Raw genomic sequence first — 26,235 nt, 5'->3', positions numbered from 1 at the left:
TTCTCACATAACGAATGCCTTCTGCATTTGCTGGCATTGCTAGGAGGCGGGGGAAAGTACTAGGTAAGGTCTAGCTAGAAGAGCGGGGTTACTGTGAGTATCCCTGGGATGGTACCCACCCCCATACCATAGCTTCCTAGCTACCATGAGGTGAGCAGCTCTCTTCCACCACGCCCTTCCACCACGATGTTTCTGCCTCACAGGCTTCAAATCAATGGCGCCAGCCAACCGCGGATGCAAAGCTCAGAAAACATGAGCCAAAGTCAAGCTTTCCTCTTCTAAGTTATTTACTCAGGGATTTTGTCACAGTGACAAAATTTGCACATCCCGATGATTCCCAGAGTCTCAGGGAGGCAGATTTCCTCAACCCCCGAAGACGCCAGGAAGGTAATCAAGAGGCAAAGAAGGAGGTGCTGAGTCTTCTGCCCCTTGTGTCAGGCCTTGCTCTGGCATTTGTGTGTATGGGAAAGCCTTTCCTGCCCTGTTTTCCTGCAAGTTCTGGAAAGGTGTTGTGCTACTCTCCCTGCGCGAGTGTCCTCAGCTGGAGCCACCCCACTGTGGCTGTCAGGCCCATGTTTGCTCACTTGGCAAAGGAGGGACGGGGACCTCCGAGGTTGGGAATCCCTGGAGCCACAGGTTTCCTAAGAGTCGCCTGAGACTGAGTTCGTCAGTCTGCTTCCTGGCATTCCCGGATTGTAAACAGTGATGTCTCACTTGGGAGAACTCGGTCTCCCTTTAAATATCACATTATTCAAAAAAATCTCACCGACACTGAGCGCATTCACACTGCCTTTGAATGATTTTATGGTATTGGAGTAGAAGTTACATTAAGAAATTTCCAGACATGCTTCAAAAGAAATGAACCAGCTGAATTGTTGTTGTTGTTAGTCATGGGGCTTGAACTCAGGGCCTGGGCACTGTCCTTAAGCTTTTTCACTCAAAGGTAACACTCTAACACTTTGAGCCACAGCTCCACTCCGGTTTTCTGTTGTTATAATTAGAAATAAGAGTCTCCCACACCTCCCTGCCTGGGCTGGCTTTGAACTGCTAGCCTCGGATCTCAGCCTCCTGAATAGCTAGGATGACAGGCATGAACCACTGATGTCTGGCCCAACTGAAGTTTTCAATTGAAAAGTGAAAGTTTTAAAATGGGGGTCTATAAAGTAGGTTGAAGAAGAATTTCCTATAAAGAAGATTTTTTTTTATTGGTCAAAAAATCATAGAAAATGTGAGCTCAAAGTTATTAGAATGAATTTCTTTAAGTCATCTGAGTGTTTACTATGTATTGTGATTCTCCCACTAGAAAGATTTTATAGACACATACATATACATATATATGTGTGTATGTCTGTGTATATCTCCTTTTTTAGCCATTAACACTTATATGCTTCCCTCTACATAACATTCAGCTATTTCTCCTGTTAGAGCTATAAGTACTAGTTCTAGCTAAATGAATTTTCAAGAAAACCAATGTGTTCTTAAGTTCTTCAGTATAGAGGTATGAAAAATGGATTCTAGAGAGAGGAAATAATTTAGTCTCATGGCCAATTGAAATCTGTGTGTCTTAGAACCTAAGCAAAGAACTTCCCTTGCCACTGGCTTTTGCATCTCCCCCAACCCCCCTTTATTGTCACCTCCCACGGTGACATGTTACTGTCTGATGGTTTTTTTCTCACAAGCGGTGGGGGTTTTCAGCCCTCATTAGTACATAGCAGGTCACTTTCATGGTTTTGTGCACGCATGTGCACGTCTTCTCTCCATTTGCATCGGATTTGGATTCACGAAAACATTTTGTTTTTGAGCCAGTATTTTAGCGCTCCTATTAGCTTACCTTGATTTTTGAACTAGAGAAAAAAAAAATCACCAAAATGTGTCATCTTCTTTTGCAGCTGCCCTCATTAGAGGAAATCGCAAGAACTGTGCTCAGTTTTCTGGTTCCCTGGACTGGCTCATCAGCAGACTGGAAAGACTAGAAGCTTCCTCAGGTAGGTGCTCTGGTTTTCCCCTTGGGTGAGTGAGATGTTATTCCTGTTTTCCTCTATCTCTTGCTCTTTAAGTTATGAAAACAAATTCTGATTTTTAGTGCAATAGTAGTGTTTTCCTTTTAATTATTTGGAGATTGTCTGCTTATTGACTCAATCATTACTCTTGCCATGAGTTATTTTTGAGCAGCAATCTAACAATACCTTGTCCATTTACATGTTAATTAATTCAACTTAATTTAATTGTGAAATACTGAATTCTCCTTCTATTCTCAAATCAGACTCCTGATGTACTCTGTAAACAAAAAGGAAATTGCAGTCCTCAGTTTTTTTCTTGGTGTTCAAAGGTTATTTGGATAATTGGGTGGGGGTAGGGCTGAGGGTTGGTTTCACAAATAATACAGTACAATATGTTATTTCAAAAGGGATTTCTTAAATGATAACCAACCGTCGGTATAATAGGAAAATAGAAGCAATCTGCCCGTTGTGTGCCTTTCTGTCATGCTAGTTTTATTTTGGTGGGGGCGGACTTTTTAGTGATTGACAGGCTTTTCAGATGTGGGGGGCGGGAGTTCTCAGTGATAGGCTTTCCAGATGTATGTGGGGGGTGGAACTTCTCAGTGATTGACAGGTTTTCCAGATGTGGGGTGTCACGCCCACCTCGACCAGCAAGGAAGACGCGACACCGAGCTCTTCTCTCTGCAGTTTATTCAGGACCTTTGAGTAATCTTCTGACCCTAACCCCGGGGAGAATTCCCCACAGCCTTAAGTACCCGCTGGGTAGCCAACCCTGATACGCCATGTAGGATCCACCAATAGGTTCAGGTGCGCGGAAGCAAGCCAGATTCTTTGCCTTAGCCATATAAGGAGTTGTTTACCACAGAGAGCACTTGCCATCGGGAAGGCGGAGGGCGGAAGCTGGTGTCATCTTCCAGGTGTGGCCTCTTGCATCTCTCTACAGTTCCCCCTTTTTTGTTTAAAGAACACAGATGAGAACAGAGGTCTGATCCCTGTTGTGCAATGCAAGGACTGCATACAAGCCTTCTCCCAGAGGGCGCCTTCTCTAGGGATGACTCAGCCTGTCCATTGATTTGTTTTTCACAAGGACGGGAAAAGGCGAATCGAACCCGTATGCAATCAAACATACTCTCCTCGAGGGCAAAACTCATGCCTCTCGACTGCAGTACTTTGGCTTTGCAATCTGTGTTCATTGTTTTAGGGTGGCAAGCCACGCTTGGGGGGACTGACCTGCTCCAATGGCTGTAAAGGCTTGGATAATCATGGCTGCACTGCGATGCTGAGAACCTCTAATTTGGCAAATGCACCACAGACATACCAAGGAGGCTAATACCAGGAGGCCTGTCAGGGCTCCCAAACCCGCCCACTCCTTAAGATGATTCATAGCAGCGGAGATCCATGAAGATAACCCCTCCGCCAATCCGGCATCCACTCGGGTTGAGTTCACCATGACGATGGCAACCCTGAGCTGTTCCATCAGGCTGTCGAACTCCCTAGTTCAATTACCTAAAAGATAACTAGACAACTGTTTAAACAAATTTGCAGTGTTTTTTGAGTAGGTTTTTTCCTGGGCCTGAACTCTGGGCCTGGGCGCTGTCCCTCAGCTCTTCAGCTCAAGGACAGCGCTCTACCACTTGAGCCACAGCGTCACTTCTGGCTTTTTTCTTTTGCTTATGTGGTGCTGAGGAATCAAACCCAGGGCCTCATGCACTTGAGGCGAGCACTCTACCACTGAGCCAACTTCCCAGCCCCTTCCAAGCAGCATATCTCTGTCCCAAGCTGGGTTTCCCGCAGCCTGATTGGCCGAAGCCTCTTCACTAGCAAATTCAATCAAAAAGGCCTTCCAATCTAAATACTGACCGGGGCTCAAACAAGCTCGTGCGAGCCCACTCCAATCACCGGGTGTCATGCAGTGTCTGGTTAGGGCCTCCACCTGGGCCACAGTAAAGGAGGCCGTGATTCCGTATGTCCGCACAGACTCAGCTAAAGATTTTATCACCTTAAAATCTAAGGGTTCATGATACCGCTGCCCCTGTGGATCCTGAAATATTGGACAGGCTAGATGTAACTCGGTTCTGACCGCTTTCCACACGTCTGGGCTGAAAGAACAGCCGGAGCTGCCACTTCCGGGGTCCTCCGCATAGAGCGGAGGGGCCGAGGGTGCGGCACGGCACATGGAAGCCGTGCATTCGTCTTTATCTGGGTCCTCTCTCTCCTTCCCTTTCCTCCTCTTTCTTATCTTTGTTTTTTCTATTTGTTCTATGAGTGATTGTAGTTCCTCTGAGTCTGTAGACTCAGAGGTCTCTAGTTCGGCAAGATCGGGGTATAACCCCCTCCCACTCTTCCCCTTTTCGCTGTCTGCCCTTTCTGATCTTTCTTCCTGCAGCATTTCTAGGGCGGCCTGACCATTCTCTACTGCCTCACTGCAGCGCTGGTCCTCAAGACAGCCTCTTATCAGTTTCCATATTGGTCTCACTCCGCTCTTAAGCGTTCCTTGTTCAGAGGCAAAATCTAGGTCCCTCCCTAGTTTCTCCCAAGAGGTCACCATGAGGCTTCCGGAGACAGCGAACCACGGGGCAACGATGTCACATTCATCCAAAAATCTCTCTAAAGTACTCTTTTTTATTTTTAACTTCTTAGAGTGCAGTAGCTCATTGAGAGCCAAAAAAATTGGGTGCGAAGAAGAAGCGCCCATGTTTTAAAAATCTTAACCTGGTAAACAATCTTTTACTTTCACTTTTGGCTACTCTATTGACTAGCCCCGGGTTCTCGCTCTTTCCTCTTTTTTTCCTCCTTTCTCACTCTTTCTACAGAGAAGAGCAAAAATCCCCCCCCCCCCCCCCCCCCCCCCCCCCCCCCCGCTCTTGTCGCGGCTTCCCCCTTTTATCTGGGAACTGGGAACTTACCCCCGCTCTTGTCACGGATTCCCCCTTTACCTGGGAACTTACCCCCGCTCTTGTCGCGGATTCCCCCTTTACCTGGGGACTTACCGGTGCACCACCCTGACCGCAGAGAGTTCTGAGTCCTTGTTGGGGTTATGGCTGAGTACGGGCCACCACCTGTCGCGACCGCCTTGACCAGCAAGGAAGACGCGACACCGAGCTCTTCTCTCTGCAGTTTATTCAGGACCTTTGAGTAATCTTCTGACCCCAACCCCGGGGAAAATTCCCCACAGCCTTAAGTACCCGCTGGGTAGCCAACCCTGATACGCCACGTAAGATCCACCAATAGGTTCAGGTGCGCGGAAGCAAGCCAGATTCTTTGCCTTAGCCATATAAGGAGTTGTTTACCACAGAGAGCACTTGCCATCGGGAAGGCGGAGGGCAGAAGCCGGTGTCATCTTCCAGGTGCGGCCTCTCGCAGCTCTCTACAGTGGGGAACGGGACTTCGCAGTGATTGACAGGCTTTTCAGATGTGGGGGGCAAGAGTTCTCAATGATAGGCTTTCCAGATTTATGTGGGGGGAGGGGGGTGGGACTTCTAAGTGATTGACAGACTTTCCAGATGTGGGGGGCAGGAGTTCTCAGTGATAGGCTTTCTAGATATGTGTCAGGGGCGGGACTTCTCAGTGATTGACAGGCTTTCCAGATGCTCCCAGCTGTTGATCTTACTGAGCAGGGGGTTGGAAGTGGGGTGAAGAGGGAGAAGCCCACTCACCAGGCCCTCCATGGAGTTCCGTGTGAAAACCTGTGAATAGCTAAGTGAGGAGAGATGGAAGAGACCCAGAGGATTAGGGTCACATGGGGTCAAGTCTGCTGATCACTGATACCATGTTTTTTCAGCTTCCTTCCTTTCCCTAATTTTCATCTTGATTCTTCGTCTGCCACTATGAGCATGCTATACAAAGTGCAGGCGCTAGTGGCTCATGTCTGTAATCTTAGCTAATTAGGAGTCTGAGATCCCAGGGTTGTGGAGAGACTGGACTGAAGCCAGTCTGGGTAGTCTAACATTGATGGCCAGACAGCCGTGCAGGGGCCTTGCTGCAGGCACCGAGGGCAGAGGTCCCAAGTCTGCCGTGAGGGTCAGGTGCTGTTTGGTGCATGTTAGGTTTTTAAAAAAAGAGGTAGCCGAGTAAGAACCACACCATGCACATGGTATTCAAGTAAGGGGTAGGTTTATTCTGGCTAGCACCAGGCCATGTTGGCCCTCCATGTGGCTGGGAAAAGGCCTGAGAAAGAGGGCATCTGGCCCTGGGCTAGGCCTTATCTAGGGTAGGGGCCGGGGTGGGGTGGAATGGAGGGGGAAAGGTGTGGCCACATCCAGTCCAGATGTGACCTCCTCCAGGTGTGCCAATTGCCTAGGTAACGCAGGTACAGGTACTGGGCAGAGACTTTGCTGGAAGGAGGGTGGAGTCTGCTTGCCATCCAGGAGCAGACCTTACAGTGCGCTGTATGAATATTAATCATTTAATTCTCACAGCAGCCCTGAAGGGAGGATGCCAGTGTTGTACACAGTTTGCAGGTGGAAGAGAGACTCAGAACCAGGACAGAGCCAGCATTGGGGCCGGCATCTAAAACATCTAAATAAACCATCACACTATGCTGTCTCTTTACAGGTTCCTCGTGTGTGTGTGTGTGTGTGTGTGTGTGTGTGTGTGTGTGTGTGTGTGTGTGTGTGTGTGTGTATCTCATACTGAGGTTTGAACTCAGCATCTCAAGCAGGCACTCCTTCCACTGACCCATGACGCCAGCCATGGCTTATGCTAGTTATTTTGGAGACAGAGTCTTGCTTCCTGTCCCAGTGTGTGCCTGAGTTCTGAGCTGCCTGTTGTAGGCTTCTCATTGTAGTTAGGGTGGCAGGTCCTGCACCCAGCTTTCTACTGAGAAGGGATCTGGAGAGACCTTGGACCCCTTTCTGTCCACGCTGGCCTTGAACTGCGATCTTCCCAATCGGAGCTTGCCATGGCTCTGGGGTTACAGCCGGGAGCCAGCAGTGCATGGCTTCTTTAAAGGTGCTCACTGAGGGTGTGACTATTAATGGGATTAAAGTATATGTAGTTAGGTGGTTTGGGATTCAGTTTTCTGGTTCTTTTTTAAGGGCACAGTAGAACTTCTGAGCTGAGTTGTCATAGCCTTCTGAGCTTTCATTTCCTTGACTACCTTCATGTGCTCTTAAAAGGCTCCATAAATTCACACCTAAACACCACTGGTGAGAAACGATCAGCGGCCACAGTGTTAGGAAATAGGAGAAACATGATGATGTTAAGCAATCATTTACAGGGAAAGTGACGGTGAGATCTACAGGGACTCCCATGAGACAGACACCGAAGGGACTTTTAAAGCTTTGCATCACAAATTAAGAACTGGGGAGGAGAGACATTTATGGGGTATCAAATATCCTGACATACCTACACAAGTTAGAATAGCTTGTCCACATGAGTTAATATGTCCTTCATCTCAAATATTCATTCGTTTTGTGATGAGAGCACTCACTCTCAGAGATCACGTAGCTGTACCAGCTTGCCCAAGGAGCACGGGAGCTGGGTGCTAGGCACTGGGTGGTGCTGAGACTAGGGGTGCTGACTGAGTCCCTCTATTGCCACGGAGGTCAGGAAAAATCTCGTAGCAAAGAAGTACAGGATCTGGTAGAAGGTGAGGTTGCATGGCTTGAACAGGAAGGAGGAGGAATTGCTCAGAGGCCCTCCTGTGTCTGCTACCTATGATGGTATGATTCAGCATGCCCATGTGTGGGTACATGTGTGTGTACATGCATGTGTTTCTGTGACTTTGAGAGATGACCTGTGTCCCAAGTGTATAAAGCTGTGTGTATTCCAGTATCTGATCACTGTGTGAAAAGCAACCACTCTCCACTTTTTGTGGGTGGGTGCAGGGAGATGATTTCTTTATCGTCTCAGGCTAAGAGCATAAATGTGTCTCTAAGCCAGAGTGAATTGCAAAGGCAAAACAAGGGATCTGGCGGAGAGCAGGGACTCTGGATGAGCTGCATTTTGTCTGCTCCCCCAGCATTTTGCCTGACTAGCCGTCTTCGTCTGGGACCTGCTGTGCTTCTTTCCTCCGCTTCCTGGGCCTGGGTGAGATCCCCTCTCTTACTAGCCATCCTGGTGCAGAGACCCGCCCTGGGGTGAGGTGGGAGGAATCTTTGGGGAGGTGCAGATGCTAACGTTTGCGTGCAGTATGACTCCTAGCACAGGAAATGATCACATCTTTTAATACTCCCAGAGTTCTCACTACTATCTCTCAAACAGTTTTCAACTTGCCATTCTTTTTTCAAAGACAAGCACAGTTAATAATCTGTCCTAGTAATAGTCTGGCCAGCAGTGGTCTGTTTCAGAATCTTGTGTTCTGGGATGCCCTCCTCCTCCTCCTCCTTCTCCTTCTCAGTCACCAGCTACGTGTGAGCTGATGGTTAGAAAGAGGAAGCTTCATTGCGCTGTTCTCTGACATCTGCTAGGCCTGAGAGAGACATCATGTGTAACAGATTGCAGGGACTGAGTGTTCACATATCACTTATGGCAGGGAGAAAGAAGCCGTTCACCAGGGAGAGCCTTGGAGAAGCTCAGGTTAGTTCTAGAATCAAAGTTTTGGATTTTCCTAAAAAGGCTATCATGCTATTCCCAGGTCATCGTACACCTGCGCTGGAGGAGAAACTAAATGACAATGGAAACTGTGTGAAGGAAATCATCTGTGACAGCTGCTGAGTACAGTAGCTATCAGGCCCTGGGAGTCTCTACTGTAATCTTCTACAACATATTCCAAGGATGAATGGTTTTTGCATAATGATCCTGGGTTATCAAGTCACGTAAATTAGTCAAAGCTAGAGGCTGATGCCTGTCATCCTAGCTACACAGGAGGCTGGGATCTGAAGATCAAGGTTCCAAGCCAGCCCGGGCAGAAAGTCTGTGAGACTCTGATCTCCAATTAACCACCAAGAATCCAGTCGAGCACCAGCCTTGAGTGAAAAAGCCAAGGGAGAGCGTGAGGCCCTTAGTTCAAGCCCCAGTACCAGCGCGCGCGCATGCGCGCGCACACACACACACATTCAGAAGTTATCTTGTAAGCTAATGGATTATCTACTGAAGGTTGGGAAACTGCAGTTAAAAAAATCCTTTTGAAATATCTGAAATAAAGTATTATTACTTAGAAGCTACTGATTGAGGAGCCCATACACTGGTTTCTGTTCTCCACCAAGCATTATGTTATAGCTGGGCAAAAAATAAAAGAGAACAAGTGACAGCCTGGACTTTGAGGGATCCCTATGTTTTGTTGTATTTTACCAGCAGTAAGGAAACATGGGGAGGAAAAAATCCCTCCAAGAAAACTCTAAATGAAATGGAACGTTTTTTCTTTAATAGAAAGAACAGGCACTGGAAGCGCCCGAGTTATCTGAGATCTTGATCCTTATGACAGCGCTTCTCTCCAAGCTCTGGGATTAGCAGGAGAGCAAATGACTTTTCTAGAAAATAGTTCTGGAGATGAAAGAAATTCCCACCCTTTTCAGGTTGAGAAGAAAAGTCTCGGCTTCATGGGGCTGAAGAGGGTTTTTAATTCATTTCCTGTGATCGTTCCTTCAGTCTGTTTCTCCTCTTTGGCTGCGGGCACTGGGTATAAAGGGAAGTAGACGCAGCCAGGCCTGGGCTGGCAGAGGTCACAGTCTGATGGCTGGGTATGAATGCCTCGCGCTAGAACAGGCCAGGGCATCAGAGCCCCTTTGGCTGCGGTGATGGACTTCGTTACGGAATAAGATTTCACGTTCGTGAATAGTCATGCATTTTTTTCCATCTGTTTTCTTTTTAAAATGTTTTTCAAAGTCTAAAACACTTGCAGCATGTGAGTGAATCATGAAAACCCCAAACCATGAGGTTCATCGCAATGCCGGAAATCTCACAGCACTGATGCTTCTGATTCTGAGTACTCTGAGTTCTGTGAGCTGTTGAGGTGTCACCGTTTATACAAACAATTATCAGTGCAGCGTGGAATTTCACTTGTCACTTATATGATGAACTGTCTTTTATTTTTTTGTGTGATGTTCCTGGGACTTGTGATGGTACTGGGGCTTGAATTCAGTCTTAGGCATTATGGTCCCTTAACTCTGTCACTCAAGGCTAGTGCTCTCCTACTTGAGCCACAGCTCTACTTCTTCCAGCTTTTTGGTTGTTCATTGGAGATAAGATTCTCATAGACTTTCCTACCCAGCCTGTCTTTGAACCACAACTCAAAGATCTCAGCCTCCTGAGTAGCGAGGATTACAGGCATGAGCACTAGTGCCTCTTTTAGTTTATTTGATCTTCCATTTAAAGCGAGGACTTCCAACACTAAGCACAAATCATCTGAAACCTGACTAAATTGACACTGAGCATTATAATTGCATCCCTCGCGGAATGAGTTCTGTTTCCAATTTACCTAGGAGGCTTTTGACTCATACTCATTTTCCACTAAAGTATCTTTTTTCTTATCTTGCATGTATATATACATATATATATCCATGATTTTTCTATTATTCTGTATATGAAGTAAGAATGTAATACATATTCCTTTGTTTTTTGTGGCACTGGGGTTTGAACTCGGGATTCTGAGCTTGCTTGGCTTGGCTGGTGCTCTACTTCTTGAGCCACACCCTTGCTCTTGCTTTTTGCTGGTTATTTTGGAGATGGTGGATATTGAACCTTACTGCCTGTACTGGCCTTGAATCATGATCCTCTGGATCTCATGACCTGGAGTGGTTGGGATTATAGGAGTGAGTCACCACTCCCCACAAACTTGCATTTTTTGTTAATATTTCTCTCCCTTCCTTGATTTTACCAGACTGTGTTCTATTTTAATTTTAACCCCTGTCACTTTTTTCTCTTTGCGGCTTTATGTGACTCAAGATTTAATGAGTTTATTTTCTTCCTTAGCTTAAAAACCAGTATAAAAAATTCCAAGCATGTGCAATTATGTTTCCAATTTGGCTTGGCACTACACTTCTTATGATTGCTATTTTAAGTCTTTATGTAATCAAATATTAATGTTATATATTTTTTCTATCTGCATTTGAGTGAGATGTACAAACTGTATGTAGAATAACTTGGATTTTGTGGGTGGAAGGGTGAGCCCCTGTTTACAGAAAGACAACCAAGGGGCTGGGAAGGTGGATGAGTGGTAGAGCGCTTGTCTTGCATGCCTGAGGCCCTGGGTTCGATTCCTCAGCACCTCATAAGCAAAAAGAAAAAAGCCAGAAGTGGCGCTGTGGCTCAAGTGGTAGAGCGCTAGCCTTGAGCTGAAGAGCTGAGGGACATCGCCCAGGCCCAGAGTTCAGGCCCCACAACTGGACCAAAAAAAACAAAAACAAAAACAGAAAGGCAACCAAGTTCACATGGCAGCTGATCTTGAATGGAAACCAAACTCATTCCCTGACTTCAAATTGATGCCCATTTTAAACAAACAAGCACATCTTCTTGCTTGGTGGTACTTTAGACAGCAGCCCGGCAGACCTGCTTCATTCTTCACCGCCTGTGATTTCACCTGGGTGGGCACAGCTTGTTTTGAAGGAAAAGAAGAGTAGGCCTCTATCTCATTGGCTCCAAGTAGAAGTTTCTGCTGGTTGGTCCCGGTGCCCAACTGACCACTGTGCCCACCTGGGGTCCTTCCTGCCTGTCTGTGCACAGGCAATTTCATGTATGTAGTAGAATAGCACAGGCAGTGTGCGGGCTTGGGTAGCGATGTCTGCATCAGATCTATTCACGAGGCCACGTTTTACACACCGCTGGGATTCTTCCTCTAATCCCTTCACCACTGCTAGTTTAGTGAAACAGAAGAGAGAACGTCCCCAGACCCCCTTTGACCTGGACCTTTGAACGTTGGAACTAGCCTGGCAGTGTCCTGTGCTAACTCAAACCGTGGCTTGATTCCTTTGTATGACTTTTTCCCCCTCTAATAATGCTGGTACCCAGGAGGAGGCGCCCCTTTCCTCCTGGGGTGTTTCACGGCATTCTTTCACACTGACCAAACCCTCTGTCTATGTGGCCAGGCTGCCACCATGTTTGAGACTCTGCTCTCCTGTGGTCTCTGGTGTCCGGTCCCTTGCAGTTCTACCTCCCTGCCCTTCTTGCTTTGTGCTTCTCTCCCCAAGGTCTTCTACGTTAATGAACATACTGAATTTTTTTTGGTCAGTCGTGGGGCTTGGACTCTGGGCCTGGGCGCTGACCCTGAGCTCTTTCAGCTCAAGGCTAGTGCTCTACCACTTGAGCCACAGCGCCACTTCCAGTTTTTTGAGTGGTTTGTTGGAGATAAGAGTCTCACAGACTTTCTTGCCTGGGCTGGCTGTGAACTGTGATCCTCAGATCTCAACCTCCTGAGTAGCTAGGATGAGAGGCATGAGCTACCAGCGCCTGGCACGTGTATTGCATTTTGTTGTGCTGACTTATCTTGAATATCCCTAGCTTCCCACGGGCCTGCCTCCCTGTCCATTGCTCATCGCAGAACCTCTGGCTGCTGGGATGCTCTTCCTGGTGGGATGCTTTTCCCTCCACCCCACCTTCACATCCCTTTGTTGCTGGTATTATTATCGTTATTATTTTTGCAACCATAATGTCCCAGCAGGTGCTGGCACAGTATGACTGTGATCCTGACCCCCTCCTTCGTGCCCTGCCTGCCATGTTCTCTGCCCAGCGACCTCCAGGCCCACAGAGACTGCATTACAGAGGTGGACGGTGGAGCCCAGTGTGGTTAGACGACTTGTTGAGAGCCTCTGGCTCCCATCTGCGTGCGGGACCACCCTGCATGAGAGAACAAAGGAAGAAGCAGCCTCTTCTCATGTCCACACCCAGGCTGACTAGGCAGTGTTCAGGAACTAGGCTGGCTGTGTTCAGGAATATTCTCCTCTCATTGTTCTGGAGACCTCTGGCCTGCGGTCCCCGCTTTCTTAGTCATTTCCCAGCTTCTCCCTCCTAGCTTTGGCACTCAGCATGGCGCTTTGCTCACATGTGTTCTCAGCCCATTTTCTTACTTGTGCATCCTTCAGGGAGCTCTAGGGGTGCTTAGAAGGCCCAGCCCCAGAAACTGCAAAGAATTTAGGCTCCCAAGTGTGCCACAGGGTGGCCGAACCTGTGGCTGCAATGACTTAATTCCAGAGGCCGCGTGCGGTGATCCTGCCTGGGAGCCTCTCGCTATGGGGTTTCTCTGACTGGTCCCAGTGTTGCTTTTCTGAGGGGCCCACAGTGAATGGAGCCTTCCCCCCTTGCCTTCCTGTGGCTTGGATCAAGGCTAGTGAGAATTATGTACTCTGTAGAGAAAAGCCAGGCATATATATGTATGTTATATATGCTCATCTGCTGTCAGGAAAGCAGGCTTCTTGACAAGCCTGTCTGAATTGAGTACCTTTGGATATTAGATATGTTTATTCTGAAAGTTATACATGCTCATTTAGTAGATTTTGTGAAATAGTCAACAAGAAGTATACTTTATTCAGCAATAACTGTGATTTTTATATATCAGCTTCAAGGCTTTTATGAGACATATACTTAAGAAATAGCATAGCTTACATGACTGTAGTCATAATCTATATCCAATTTTGTATCTGCTCCTATAATTTACACTATAATATAACTCCATGATATTAAAATTTTCCCTAAAATTATTTATGATGACTTGTGGAAGTAATTGTTTTACTAGTTTTTGTGTCTTTTTTGACAATTATTAGAATATTTTTAATTCTTCCATTTCAGTAATACTCTTATAAAAATCTTCCCAGCTTTTATACTTTCATTTTTTCTGAGTCTCAGAAAACTGTATTTGCTTTTGTCAGTTCTGGGTTTACTCAATATATTTATTACTGGTAGTCAAATCACCTTTAGTTCAAGTATTGCATTATAATCCCTAGTAAGTATCATTTAATTTCCCATTTCTTACTCGAGTTCAAGGCAAATCACAGTATAATTTAAGTGCACACACAATTTAATACAGCTATTCTTTATTTTGAAAATTAAACAATGAGTCTTTCAGTATTTTCCATAGGATTATTTTTTCTTAACCTCAAACAGCAAATTTGCAACTGAATGTGACGGTCAAAAATAAAATTTCTCTGGCATATTGTCAGGCTCCGAGAGAAAAGTAAAAACAGTTTTTTAAAAAAATGAAGTAAGTGATCTTTTGTTGGATCTGACCAGGAAGAATTAATTTAAAAAACTTTAATAGGAAGCCCTAAATTCTGGAAGCCTTCTGTCAGACTATGCTAAATATGAGAAAAACAGGAAATCCTTCTCATATGCCCACTGCACATTTTGTGATATATGCCGTCCATTTCCAGAATCTAGTCCTGCATCTTTTCTCTTGTATTTGGTTTTGTACTTGCTCTGGATCTTCAAGGGTGTTTTTATTTGTTTGTTTTGTCAGGACAGTCCGTTGCTCTTGGCCTTTTATTTGTTGGTCTTCTTCTATTCTTAATGGTAAATCCATAGCAGGGCCTGGTTAACTTTTTCTGTAGAAGGTGAATATCTGGGTCTGTTTGAGATGTTGTAATAAAATAACATAAGCCAAGTGGGTTGTGGCCAACAGCAATTCAGTGCTCACCCTTCCATGTGGTGTAAAGTGCAAGGTGAGGGCCACAATAGGTCTGGTGTGTGGTGAGGATTCTCTTTCTTCTAGAAACCTCATCCATGCTGGATGCAAGGGACAAAGGCGCCCCCTAAGGACCTCCTTTGGGAAGGCAGTAGTAACTCCATTCATAGATTTCTAATCAAACTCAAGAAAACACCACCTGACCCACCCACCGCTTTCCCCGATTCCATTTATTCTTTTTGTTAGTTCACAACGAGAGAACTTTATCTTACCTTGATAGACGTGAAGTGTAGACCCACCCCTTTCCCTGATTGCATTTTCTCTTTATGTTAGCTCACAGTGAGTGAGATTATTTTATTTCACCTTGATAGAAGTTCTGTAACTTACTTGTTGCCTTTTTATATTGTTATTGTTGGCTCTCATTGAGTTTTATTTGTCATGGGCTTGTTGAAAACAAGCTGCTGGATTTGAACAATACCAAACTGAATTTCAAGATTTTGGGGGGTTACTTTTGAAACTGAATGTGTGTTCCCATTTCAACAGCTAATGTCGTAAGTGGAGAAATTAAATTCACAGGCGTCACATGGGTAGCGGACTGGGACTTGGGTCTGGTGTAATTGGTGACAGCGATGAAGAATGACGTCCGAATTGTCTCTTCATGAAATGAACTCTGTCCCATCCAGGAAAACAAGCTCTGCATGCCGGGACTCTAGAAGGGTCTCCCCAGTTTGGTTTGATTGCAGAGAGAGACCACGTCTATCCCCATGTTAGGACTTGTGGCTAACGGGGCTGATGGTGCATAGAGCTGGCAGGGAGGAGGCTTGCTGTGCAGAAAGGGCAGGCACATTCCCTTGGCCTTTTACATTCACGTGAAACAATGTGCTAATGAGATGTATTTTCTCTCCTCATTTTAAATGCCAAGACAAGGAAAGGTATATTATTATATCTTTTTGTGATGGCTGCATTTTATTTTGCATTTTATACATGTCTTGTGTTTGGCAAATAAAAGGTCCATTTTCTACAGTGACTGTACATCTGAGGCAGAAGAGAATGATTTCCCTGGATCGAGATGCATTATTACGGTTTTTTAAAAATATTTTATGCCAAGAAGCTTCATAAGCGGCCCTCAGCTCCCGTGCCCTGGCACACTGGGAGAGTGCACCTCACAAGACTGCACTCACGCCTCCCTCCTGGACTCCCAGAAAGCATGGAAGTGAATGCCCTTCTCAAAGCCATGTCTAGATGCTGCTTCTAGCCAGGCTGAGTTACCGCCTCCTCAGCCAAAGGGTATCTTGGTATTTCCCTTTGCCTACCTCCTCTGGGACTTCATCATGTTTGGACATCATGTCTGGCAAGCCTCCTCACCCCCCACCCCTACCCCATGACTCCTCATCAGAGTGTCCTGCAACAGACGTTGAGTACAAGATAATCAGATATGTTGGACAGAGTGCACACAGTTTGCTGAGTGAAGAAGGAAGACCGGTCAGCCATCTCTCTCCTTCTCTTTGTTTTACCCGCAGGCATTCTCGAAGTGCTACATTGTGTGCTCGTGGAAAGCCCTGAAGCACTAAATATAATTAAAGAAGGACACATCAAATCCATCATCTCACTTTTAGATAAGCACGGAAGAAACCACAAAGTGAGTAGACCATTTTATTTCCACGAGCGCATCCTGGAGTCATTTAAAGTGTAACAGCCACGCGCTGTATACTTGAAAGAGCTAGAAGAAAAGATTGGTATCAATTAATGCTCAACACACACACACACACACACACACACCACTGTACCTGTGCTTACAGTTTGTTAATGTTTCTATGTAGCAGTTAAATCTCCACCAAAAATCTGTCTTTAAAAGAAGAAAACTTATCAAAGACGCGTTGAGTTTTTCACGGGTGTGTCTCATCTTCGCTATGGTGGAAAAGTCCTGTGTGGGGTCCGCAGCCCGCTTGTGGGGCAGGTCTGCTCTCGGTGCTGATCTGGGTGAAGGATAGCAGGGACTCCTGTTCACTGGCCGGAGGGGATGCATTGGCTCTGTGGGAAGGCCTGTGGGTGCCAGGATCTGAAAGGTGGCTTCTCATTCCAGGTCCTGGATGTCCTGTGCTCGCTTTGCGTGTGCCATGGGGTCGCTGTGCGATCGAACCAGCACCTCATCTGTGACAATCTCCTGCCAGGAAGAGACCTGTTGTTGCAGACCCGTCTGGTGAATCATGTCAGCAGGTAGCCACATCTGTGCCGGGCCAGAGCTAGGGAACAGCTAATGTGCTTTTGGTTTAGCTCTGCGGCTAGGAGAGCAGCTGGTCGGTGGTTTTATAGAATTCTATTTCCCCAGGAAATAATAGATGTACTTTTTTAAAGAATTAAGCTGATAGGTTCATAATAACAGTAGATGAACCAAGCAAGCTATGGCTTTATCACAAATGGGTGTGAGAACTTTGGTTCCTGTGTGAATGGAGAAGCTGCAGCTTCTATACTAACAGACTGACATTCCTAGCTGTAGGTAATTAGGTTTTTTGCCTTCTTAGAAATAGCTGAAGATGATGTCCTTCAGCATCTTTCAAGATCAGCACTACATATGGTTTACAAATTCAGTTTCTAAGCCAGGTGCTGGTGCCTCACACCTATAATCCTAGCTACTCTGGAGGCTGAGATCTGAGGATTGTGGTTTGAAGCCAGCCCAGGCAGGGAAGTCCATGAGACTCTTATCTCCAATTACAGAAAAAGCCAGAAGTGGAGCTGTGACTCAAGTGGTAGAATGCTTTAGCCTTGAGCTAAAGAAGCTCAGGGGCAGTGCTCAGGCCCTGAGTCCAAGCCCCAGGACTGGCACACGCACGCATGCATGTACGCACGCCCGTGTGCGTGCGCGCGTGTACACACACACACACACACACACACACTTAAGTGTCCAAAATATAATAGGTTACACAAATAGCTCATAGAATGATACCTCCAGTCATTTTACTACTTTTCGGGCATTTAACATTCATTGAGGAGAGCTAGGATGCCAGGGGTTTCACACCTGTCTTAAACAAAAATGAGCAGTTAGGTGTATCTGTCCACAGTATGTTTTTAAATGTGACTGACTTTCCACTTTGTTCCTGGCTCGGTAGCACACCTGCAGTTAATGAGTGATATCCCCTGCCTTCTCCTTTAAGCCTGGGATTCCCACAGGGTATCAATGCCTCCTGAAGATGAATGAAATGCAACTTGCTAAAAATTCTTCTGCTCCCCACAAAATATAGACAGTAACATCCCTCACTATCTGCGTGGGTTCTACCACAGGCAATATGGCCTACTTCAGCTCACGCCCCATGTGACACAAAGCTCTCTGATAAACTGGGTGTTGGTAGCTCATGCCTGTAATCCCAGCTACTCAGGAGGCTGAGATCTGAGGATCACAGTTTGAAGTCAGCCCAGGCAGGAAAGTCTGTGAGACTCTTATCTCCAACTAACCACCAAAACACCGGAAGTGGAGCTGTGGCTCAAAGTGTTATAGCTCTAGAAAAGAAGGTCAGGGACAGTGCCCAGGTCCTTAGTTCAAGCTCCATGACTGGCACCCCCCCCAAAAAAAAAGTGTTTCATTTTGTGCTTTCATTTGATTAAAGACAGAAAGTATCATTAATTGAAGAGTGGCTAAGAAAAAAAAAATCACATTAGATTCTTGCATGGCATTTCCAAGTTCACCCCAAAGCAAGGAGCCATTGTTGAAGTTGATAGGGGACACAGGCTGCACTGTGTCCCACCTGAGTGATTGTCACAATGGTTCTATAGCACTTAAAGCAATGTGGGTTTGGGCTGGGAATGTGGCTTAGTGGTAGAGTGCTTGCCTAGCATGCATGAAGCCCTGGGTTCGATTCCCTGGTACCACATACACAGAAAAGGCCAGAAGTGGTGCTGTGGCTCAAGGGCTAGCCTTGAGCATAGAGAGACTCAGGGACAGTGCCCAGGCCCTGAGTTCAAGCCCCAGGACTGGCAAAAAAAAATAAAAAAAAATAAAGGAATGTGGGTTTGGGACTCACGTTCAGTGGTAGGTGTTCTGGTTTGGCCTTTCCTCACATGCTCTTCCTGTCTCCTTGAAAGCATGAGGCCCAATATCTTCCTGGGCGTCAGCGAAGGATCCGCTCAGTATAAGAAATGGTACTATGAGCTCATGGTGGACCACACGGAACCCTTTGTGACGGCCGAGGCCACCCACCTGCGGGTGGGCTGGGCTTCCACCGAGGGCTACTCCCCCTACCCCGGAGGGGGCGAGGAATGGGGCGGCAACGGAGTGGGCGACGACCTCTTCTCCTACGGGTTCGACGGCCTTCAGCTCTGGGCAGGTAGGCGCGGTCTCTGTTGCTCTCGTGTTTCGGGAGGGACATGGTGGGGCGTCTCTGAAAGTTGTTGGCATGGCTTCTTTGGGGATTGTTTGTTATCCAGAAATCAAAAGCAGCATTTCAGTAGGGCAGAAGGAAGAGGTGTCCGCACCATTGCACGTCTCCAAGGGGGTAGATTGCTTTCCCGAGCAATGTATGTAAGAAGTGACATTCCAATGCATGGGTGAGCTTGCCAAAAAAGTGTGTGTGTGTGTGTGTGTATGGGTGTGTATGTCCAACTTGCTCTAATTGGCATGTGCAAAGATCTAGCTTCTACTGCAAGCAAAGTACAAACACAAACCCTGGACAGTAACAGGGAGAAGTCAGCTACTCCAGCCTTCTGCAAGAGAAGGGAAAGGCTAGAACCAGCAACTTACAAAGCTCCAGGTAGAGTCTACTCATAATGAAATAGCACTTTGCTTAGAAAAATAAGGAAATGTATAATTCATGCCACCAGCTTCTGCCTCTCGGGCTCTGTGGTCGAAGGTGTATGAAACATGAATACCGTGAGGTAGTACAAATAGGACTCTTTGCTCTGATTCATAGAGTTACAGTTTGGACGACTGAGAAGCTTGGCTCTTGCGTTGGTTGGAGCTGTTTAGCTATTATGATAGTGCATAGAGCTGCATTTCGAATTTAGTCTTGGGATGGCCCTGCCTATCTTGGTACTGGAAGACATAGTAGGTTTCTCTCCCTCCCTTCTCTCCTCTTGAGCTTAAGGCCACGACTTACTAGGCAGGAATCCTCTACTTGAGCCATGCGTCCAGCCCTTTTTTGCCTTGGTGATTCTTTTAGGCAGCCCTTCTTCCCCCACCCCCACCCCCCTGTGGGGGCTGGTCCCAGCTGCTGCTTGTCACCAAGGATGACGGGCATGTGCCACTGTGCCCAGCCACTGTGCTTCCCCAGTAGCTGGCATTACACAGGCTCATTCTCCAGCCATGGGTTGAGATGGTGTCTTGTGAACTTTGATACCCAGGCTGTTCTTGAACCATGATCTCATGACCTCTGCCTCCCAGATGGCCAGAACTACATGCCTGAACCACCAGGCCTGGCCTCCCCATTTCGTTTCTTCTTAATGGTTGATACAGGGTTTAGAGTTCCTAGTGTAAGCGATTTCTAGGAGACAGCAGATGTTTTATCCGTGACCATTTAGACACTGGAGAGAGTGGACATAGTTCTTAGAATCAGGGCCTGGCTCAGAATCCTAAGCAAAGTACTTGAGACCCCATCTCCAACAGTAAAAACCTAAGCATGGTGGTCTATGCCTGTAATCCTACTACACGGGAAGCATAAATAGGAGGATTGCTGTTCCAGCAATTGTGAGCATGAATGCCCCAAACACAAAGAGCTAGAGATGTGGCTCAAGTGGCAGAATGCTTGCTTAACAAACAGAGAACTCTGAAGTCATACCCAGTATAGCAAATACTATCATAGCTGTCAAAATAAATCTTCATCTATTCTCTCTCATTTAAACTCTGTGTACACTTGTGATTTGGGCCTCCCTGATGTTTAAAAGGGAACAAATGTTTGCAAAGTCTCTATGCTTTTAGAGATTTTAAATGTGGAAGAAGCAAGGGGAAGGACATCCTAGGGGCACAGGAAAGACGGACAGATGATGTCTTGTCCAAGATCTACACATCTTTCTGTCCCTGTCCAGCAGATACAACACGAAATGACCCCTGAGAGGTCACACTATGGCTTTACATAAATGCACTGTCCTGATGCTGTCATTGGCTTCAACACTGGGAGCGCTGTCCATCCATGACCTCCGTGTGTGACCTCACCAGTGGCCTTCTCCGTCCTTCCTGTTTGTTCTAGGCATTGCAAAGCAGCGTTTTATGGACAGTGTTAGCAGTAGTTAGGATTGGCATTAATCATATCCCTGACCAAAGTGTTGGGGACAGTAAACCCTTATTTTCCATATAGTAGCTAAAATAATAACATTTTCATATTCATCTTGGAACAAACAAAGAGACCTTCTATACGCTACATGGTTGTTGTTTTTTTTTTTAAGCTACCTCTTCTTTTTTTTTTTTTGTCAGTAATGGGGTCTGAAGTCTGGGCCTGGGCACTGTTCCTCAGCTCTTCAGCTCAAAGTGAGCGCTCTACCACTTGAGCCACAGTGCCACTTCTGGTTTTCTATTGGTTTATTGGAGATATGAGTCTCATGGACTTTCCTGCCCGGGCTGGCTTTGAACCGTGGTCCTCAGATGTCAGCCTTCTGAGTAGCTAGGATTACAGGCGTGAGCCACCAGCACCTGGCTACTACCTCTTTTTTTCAAGCTCAAGCTACCTCTATATTTTTAAAGCACTGTATTACTTGCAAGTTTGAACATCAGTAAAATTAAAACATGTCCTTTTTTGTCCCCCCAAGTAGATAGCTTTTATCACTAGTGTTTCAAATAAGTTGCCTATAGAACCCTTGGCATGCTAGGTGTAAAAAGAGGTGCTGTGGAGGTACAAAGTATACACTGTGAGATCTGTTTTTGTCTTGGTTTGAATTGAGGGGTATGTCTGGGCTTGTCTACATGTGTATTTGAGGGGGACACCTGCCCTTCCCTTCTTCCCAGGCTGTGAGAAGCCGATGCCCCTGGTGTTGGCATTCATTGGCAAATGACTTCTGATAGAGTCAGGAATGGGTTCAGATCCTTGGCTGGCCAGGGCACGAAATGACACTAATCAAATATCATTTTCATGCGTCTCGTCCTATCCTGCTCTATTACAAGGCCAACTGTGATCTCACATAAAATAAATTCAATTATGAAACAAAAGCAAATTGGCATATGATTGTCTCAGAACAAACAGTACACTGTGAGAACAAATGACATAGGATTTTGCTCTCATTATCTTCACTTTTATGTTGAATGCACAGAGCAGGGAGGACTTAGTATTGGAGAGAGGATCTGGCATGAAGTGCTCACTGTGCCAAAGACTGTGTTACTTGTAAACCATGATTCAATCATGGTACTAATTCTAGAAAGTATTTGGTGCTCTAGTTATTAGAAATCAAGGCATGGAAGTTCAAGTTCATCCCTGTACTCCCAGCTACTCAGTTGTTCCTGATTGGCAGATTATGGTTCAAGGGAATCCTGGATAAAAGTACATGAGACCCCATCTCAACCAGTAAAAACCTAGGCATGGTGGTCTATGTCTATAATCCTACTACACAGGAAGCATAAATAGGAGGGTTGCTGTTTCAGCAATTGTGAGCATAAATGCCAAAACCACAAAGAGCTAGAGATGTGGCTCAAGTGGTAGAATGCTTACTTAACAAATAGAGCACTCTGAAGTAATACCCAGTATAGCAAACACTATCATAACCATCAACATAAAAAGATCAAGGTTCAAAGAAGATAACTACTGGCCAGTGGTTGTGCACGTTGGCAAGGTAGCTATTGGAAGTCAGATCTCATCCTGGAAATTGTCCGCTCACAACCTCATAATAATGGGCAGGATAATTTCTATGATCAGACATCGTCTGCTTACACACAGAAATGTCTACCTAGTAGAAGGTCTATTTCCAAAGAAGCAGCACAGTTCCCCAAATCAAAGCCACTTATCATCATCATCATCATCATCATCATCATCATCATCATCATCATCATCATCATCATCATCATCATCATCGTTATTTTGATCATGAGTTTAGCTCACAAGTAACATTAGTTTCCATTCATTCCAGACTTGGTTGACTGGGTCGGCTGTGTGCTCTGGTCCGTCGGGGCTGTCAGCTTGGTGCTGTCAACTCTTGCCGTGGCTGCAATGTGAGCTCCCTGTGTCTCCCTGGTGATAGGTTGCGTGGCCCGGACGGTCAGCTCCCCCAACCAGCACCTGCTGAGGACTGACGATGTCATCAGCTGCTGTTTGGATCTGAGCGCCCCCAGCATCTCCTTCCGCATCAATGGACAACCCGTTCAAGGGATGTTTGAGAATTTCAACATTGACGGCCTCTTCTTTCCCGTGGTCAGCTTCTCTGCAGGCATCAAGTGAGTGTGCCCCTGGTCCAGGGTCTGGTTCTACTCGTATTTGCACAGAGGACCATGCCTGGCTTCACATTGCTTCTTTCGCCTCTGTTCCTCCCTCCTGGGAGGTGGCATCTGCCCAGGGGCCGTGTTGCTTCTTCTCAGGAAGAAGAGGGAAGGTTCACTTGGAAGGTCCTCTCCCGAGGGGACCCGTGCCTGGCCTGCCTATCCATCCCAGGGTCTAGCTGGGAGTGTGTATCCTGAAATAGTCCAGGACCATGTCTTAAGTTCCATAAGGGGGCATGGACAGTACTGTGAAGAAACCACCTGTTTGCTCCTGTGGGTTTTGGTTGGTTCCTTTTGTCCCATTCCAGCCCTCATGACCTCACTGGGCAGAAATGGATGTGCTTTCTGGGGACGAGGTTTACCTATGGCTCACCTTGAATTTCCCTGCCTGCACCCAACTGACCTGCTGGGTCTCTGTGGCTTTCTCTCTTCCCATGCCTCCCCTCTGGCCTTCCTTCTTCCCTCAGGGGCAGGGGTAGTGAAAATGATTGAATGTGTGATGGTCTGTCACAGTATGGAAACACCCTGCCCTCTGTTGTGTTTTTGTGTCTGCCTGAATGTGACTCCCTCAGTCCTGCTGACTGTGTCCTTATTTTGCTTGTTAAAAATAGTCACAAGAGATCTGAGGATCGTGGTTCAAAGCCAGCCCAGGCAAGAAAGTCTGTGAGACTCTTATCTCCAATTAACCACCAGAAAACAGGAAGTGGCGCTGTGGCTCAAGTGGTAGAGTGCTTGCCTTGAGCTGAAGAGCGCAGGGACAGCACCCAGGCCAAGAGTTCAAGCCCCATGACCGACCAAAACAAAAAAAAGTCACAATGGCTGGGAGTGTGGCTTAATGTTAGAGCACTTGCCTTGCATGCCTGAAGCCCTGGGTTTGGTTCCTCAATACCACATAAGCAGAAAAGGCCGGAATTGGCGCTGTGGCTCAAGTGGTAGAGTGGTAGCCTTGATATGAGGAGCTCAGGGAAGCGCCCAGGCCTGCGTTCAAGCCCCAGGACTGGCAAAAAAAAAAAAAAAAAAAGTCACATCTCCTCCTGGCATGATCCCTCATTACAAAAGTAAGTGCTGAGTGATCATGAAATATCATATAGAAATTACCTTTTCTAGTATTTATGCAAATTGTGCTTCTTTCTATAGGTTTCTGAGTAATTTTTATTTCTCCTTTTTGTTCTTTGTTCTTTGCTTTTTAAAATTTTATTCCCTTCCACTTTCATTTATTCCAACCTTTCCTTTCTATTCTTATTTTTTTTGGGGGGTGGGGGGGGGAGGAGGTCTGTAGCTTTCAATTTAGAAGCTTTCAAATTAGGAAAGGGATTAATAAGGAAAAGGAAAAAGAATTGAATTTGTTTTCTAGTGAGCCAGTTGCCTCCAAGAAATCACGATCACTTAACTGTTTCAAAAGTATGTCTTATTCAGTGGCAATCAGACGACATTATTGGTGCTGAAAGGAGGGTGATGTTCCAGGTATTTCTGGAAGTTGATCGTAGTTGAAAATGAGCAAAAATAAAGAAGGCTGCTTGAGTTCCTCAGCACGAGCCCGCTTTCAGGACACGTGAACTTGGACACTGGAAAATAGGTGTTTTTTTCTTCTTTATACCTAGACCTGCCCTGTGGTTTTGAAGCATACAGGTGCTGAGGTCATATCTTCCTTTGTCTGGGGATGTTGAGCGAGCAGTTCTGTGAGCTCGCTTACATGGATATGGCGTGTGGGCTTTAAGGGGCTTCTCCTAGCTCTAGCTTGGTCTTCACTGGCCTGGTTCATGTCTTTTCTCTTCTGATCAGTTTAACACCCTCCTGTTTTACCTTTTATGTGATTCTAAGCTGGTGATGTTATTATACTGAGGGAAACAACCTGGCTTCTGATAAAGCACGTTTTTTTGTATCGATGATTTTCTGTTTTGTTAGCTAGGAAACTTTGGCCTGCCCCAAAGACGCACTTGGCCCTGAAATGCGTTGTTTTCCTTTTCAGGGTGCGTTTTCTGCTAGGAGGGCGACATGGAGAATTTAAATTCCTCCCTCCACCCGGGTACGCGCCTTGTTATGAAGCTGTTCTTCCAAAAGAAAAATTGAAAGTGGAGCACAGCCGAGAATACAAGCAAGAAAGGACGTACACGCGAGACCTGCTGGGCCCCACCGTCTCCCTCACCCAGGCCGCCTTCACCCCTGTTCCTGTGGACACCAGTCAGGTACTGGAGCAGCTGCCACAGCCCTGGCTTGCACTGTAGCTCTCCTGACTTCAGTGGCTTCCAAGGGACTGCAGGCCGGGGGCGGGGCCTCAGGAATGTCACTCACGTGTCAGATTTAAGCAACTGACAGGTGATGATGTTCCTTGATCCTCCCTCCCTTCCTCCCTCCTTTCCTCCTTCCCTCTTTCCTTCCTTCCTTCCTTCCTTCTTCTGTCTCTCTCTCTCTCTCTCTTTTTTTTTTTTTTTGGCCAGTCCTGGGGCTTGAACTCAAGGCATGGGTGCTGTTCCTGAATTTCTTTTGCTCAAGGCTAGGGCTCCAGCCACAGTGCCACTTCCATCCTTTTCTGAGTAGTTTATTGGAGATCAGAGTCTCACAGACTTTCCTGCCTGGGCTGGCTTTGAACTGTGATCCTCAGATCTCATTGTCCTGAGTAGCTAGGATGACAGGTGTGAACCACTGGCACCTGAATATTTCCTCTTAAGAGTTGCTCCAACTCTTAATCAAGATGAAGTTTTGCAAACACTATTCTGGGATGTCTTTAAAGTTTTATTTAAAAAGTTAATATTTAGTCCGACTTTTTTTAAGTGAGTATTAACAGCAACAAATAGAGTTTAGTTGCACAATTTTCCAAGGGACTTTAAGGTATAATAGTGTTGTTGCGATAACAACACACTGATGTAATTTAAAGTGTGCATTTTTATGCACCGTAGGCCTGGGGTTTTCATGCTGTCTCCCATATAGATGGAGCTGTTGTGTTGAGGACGCTGCACTGACTTGGTCTTGGCTAGAGACTGGGTCCCAGGGCCAGCGTGCCCCAGATCAAATGCCTACTCTGGACACTGGGGAAGGCCAGCCATCTGACTGCGGGAATGCCGAGAGCATGCGTGCTTCGCTGAGAGACACAGCCGTTCACACACACACACTTCCCAGACATGGGAGCCATTGTGGTGTTTTCCTGTCTACTTGCATAGACAGGCAGGAGGTTCCCCGATGGCACCGTCCCCACCCTTCCTTGTGAAGCCATTCTGTGTTCTTTACAAAGAGGGTCATTGAACTTTCTCCTGTGGGAACGGGGAGAGGTCTTTTCCTTTGAGGTATGTCTTTGGGAACCCAGAAGAGTTCAGGGGAAACACAAACCACAGCCAGACTGCTGCAGGATCTACAAGCCAGGG

At 46.4% G+C, this 26,235-nt stretch overlaps 1 protein-coding gene across 1 annotated transcript in view; it reads left to right on the top strand.

Moving 5' to 3' along the window:
* Ryr2 (ryanodine receptor 2) overlaps window positions 1-26,235 on the top strand; it is a 413,538-nt gene that overhangs the window by 202,874 nt on the left and 184,429 nt on the right. Inside the window, exons 16-21 of the mRNA XM_042686202.1 lie at window positions 1,890-1,985; window positions 16,014-16,132; window positions 16,577-16,710; window positions 18,571-18,812; window positions 22,642-22,834; window positions 24,846-25,062. Of these exons, the coding sequence (XP_042542136.1) occupies window positions 1,890-1,985; window positions 16,014-16,132; window positions 16,577-16,710; window positions 18,571-18,812; window positions 22,642-22,834; window positions 24,846-25,062 (1,001 nt within the window). The remainder of the gene's footprint in view (window positions 1-1,889; window positions 1,986-16,013; window positions 16,133-16,576; window positions 16,711-18,570; window positions 18,813-22,641; window positions 22,835-24,845; window positions 25,063-26,235) is intronic.

Source organism: Dipodomys spectabilis, unplaced genomic scaffold (assembly GCF_019054845.1).
Source record: "Dipodomys spectabilis isolate Male_0828 unplaced genomic scaffold, ASM1905484v1 ptg000096l, whole genome shotgun sequence".
NCBI lineage: Eukaryota > Metazoa > Chordata > Mammalia > Rodentia > Heteromyidae > Dipodomys > Dipodomys spectabilis.
The sequence above is the reverse complement of the archived record's forward strand: the minus strand, read 5'-3'. Positions and strand labels throughout refer to the sequence as shown.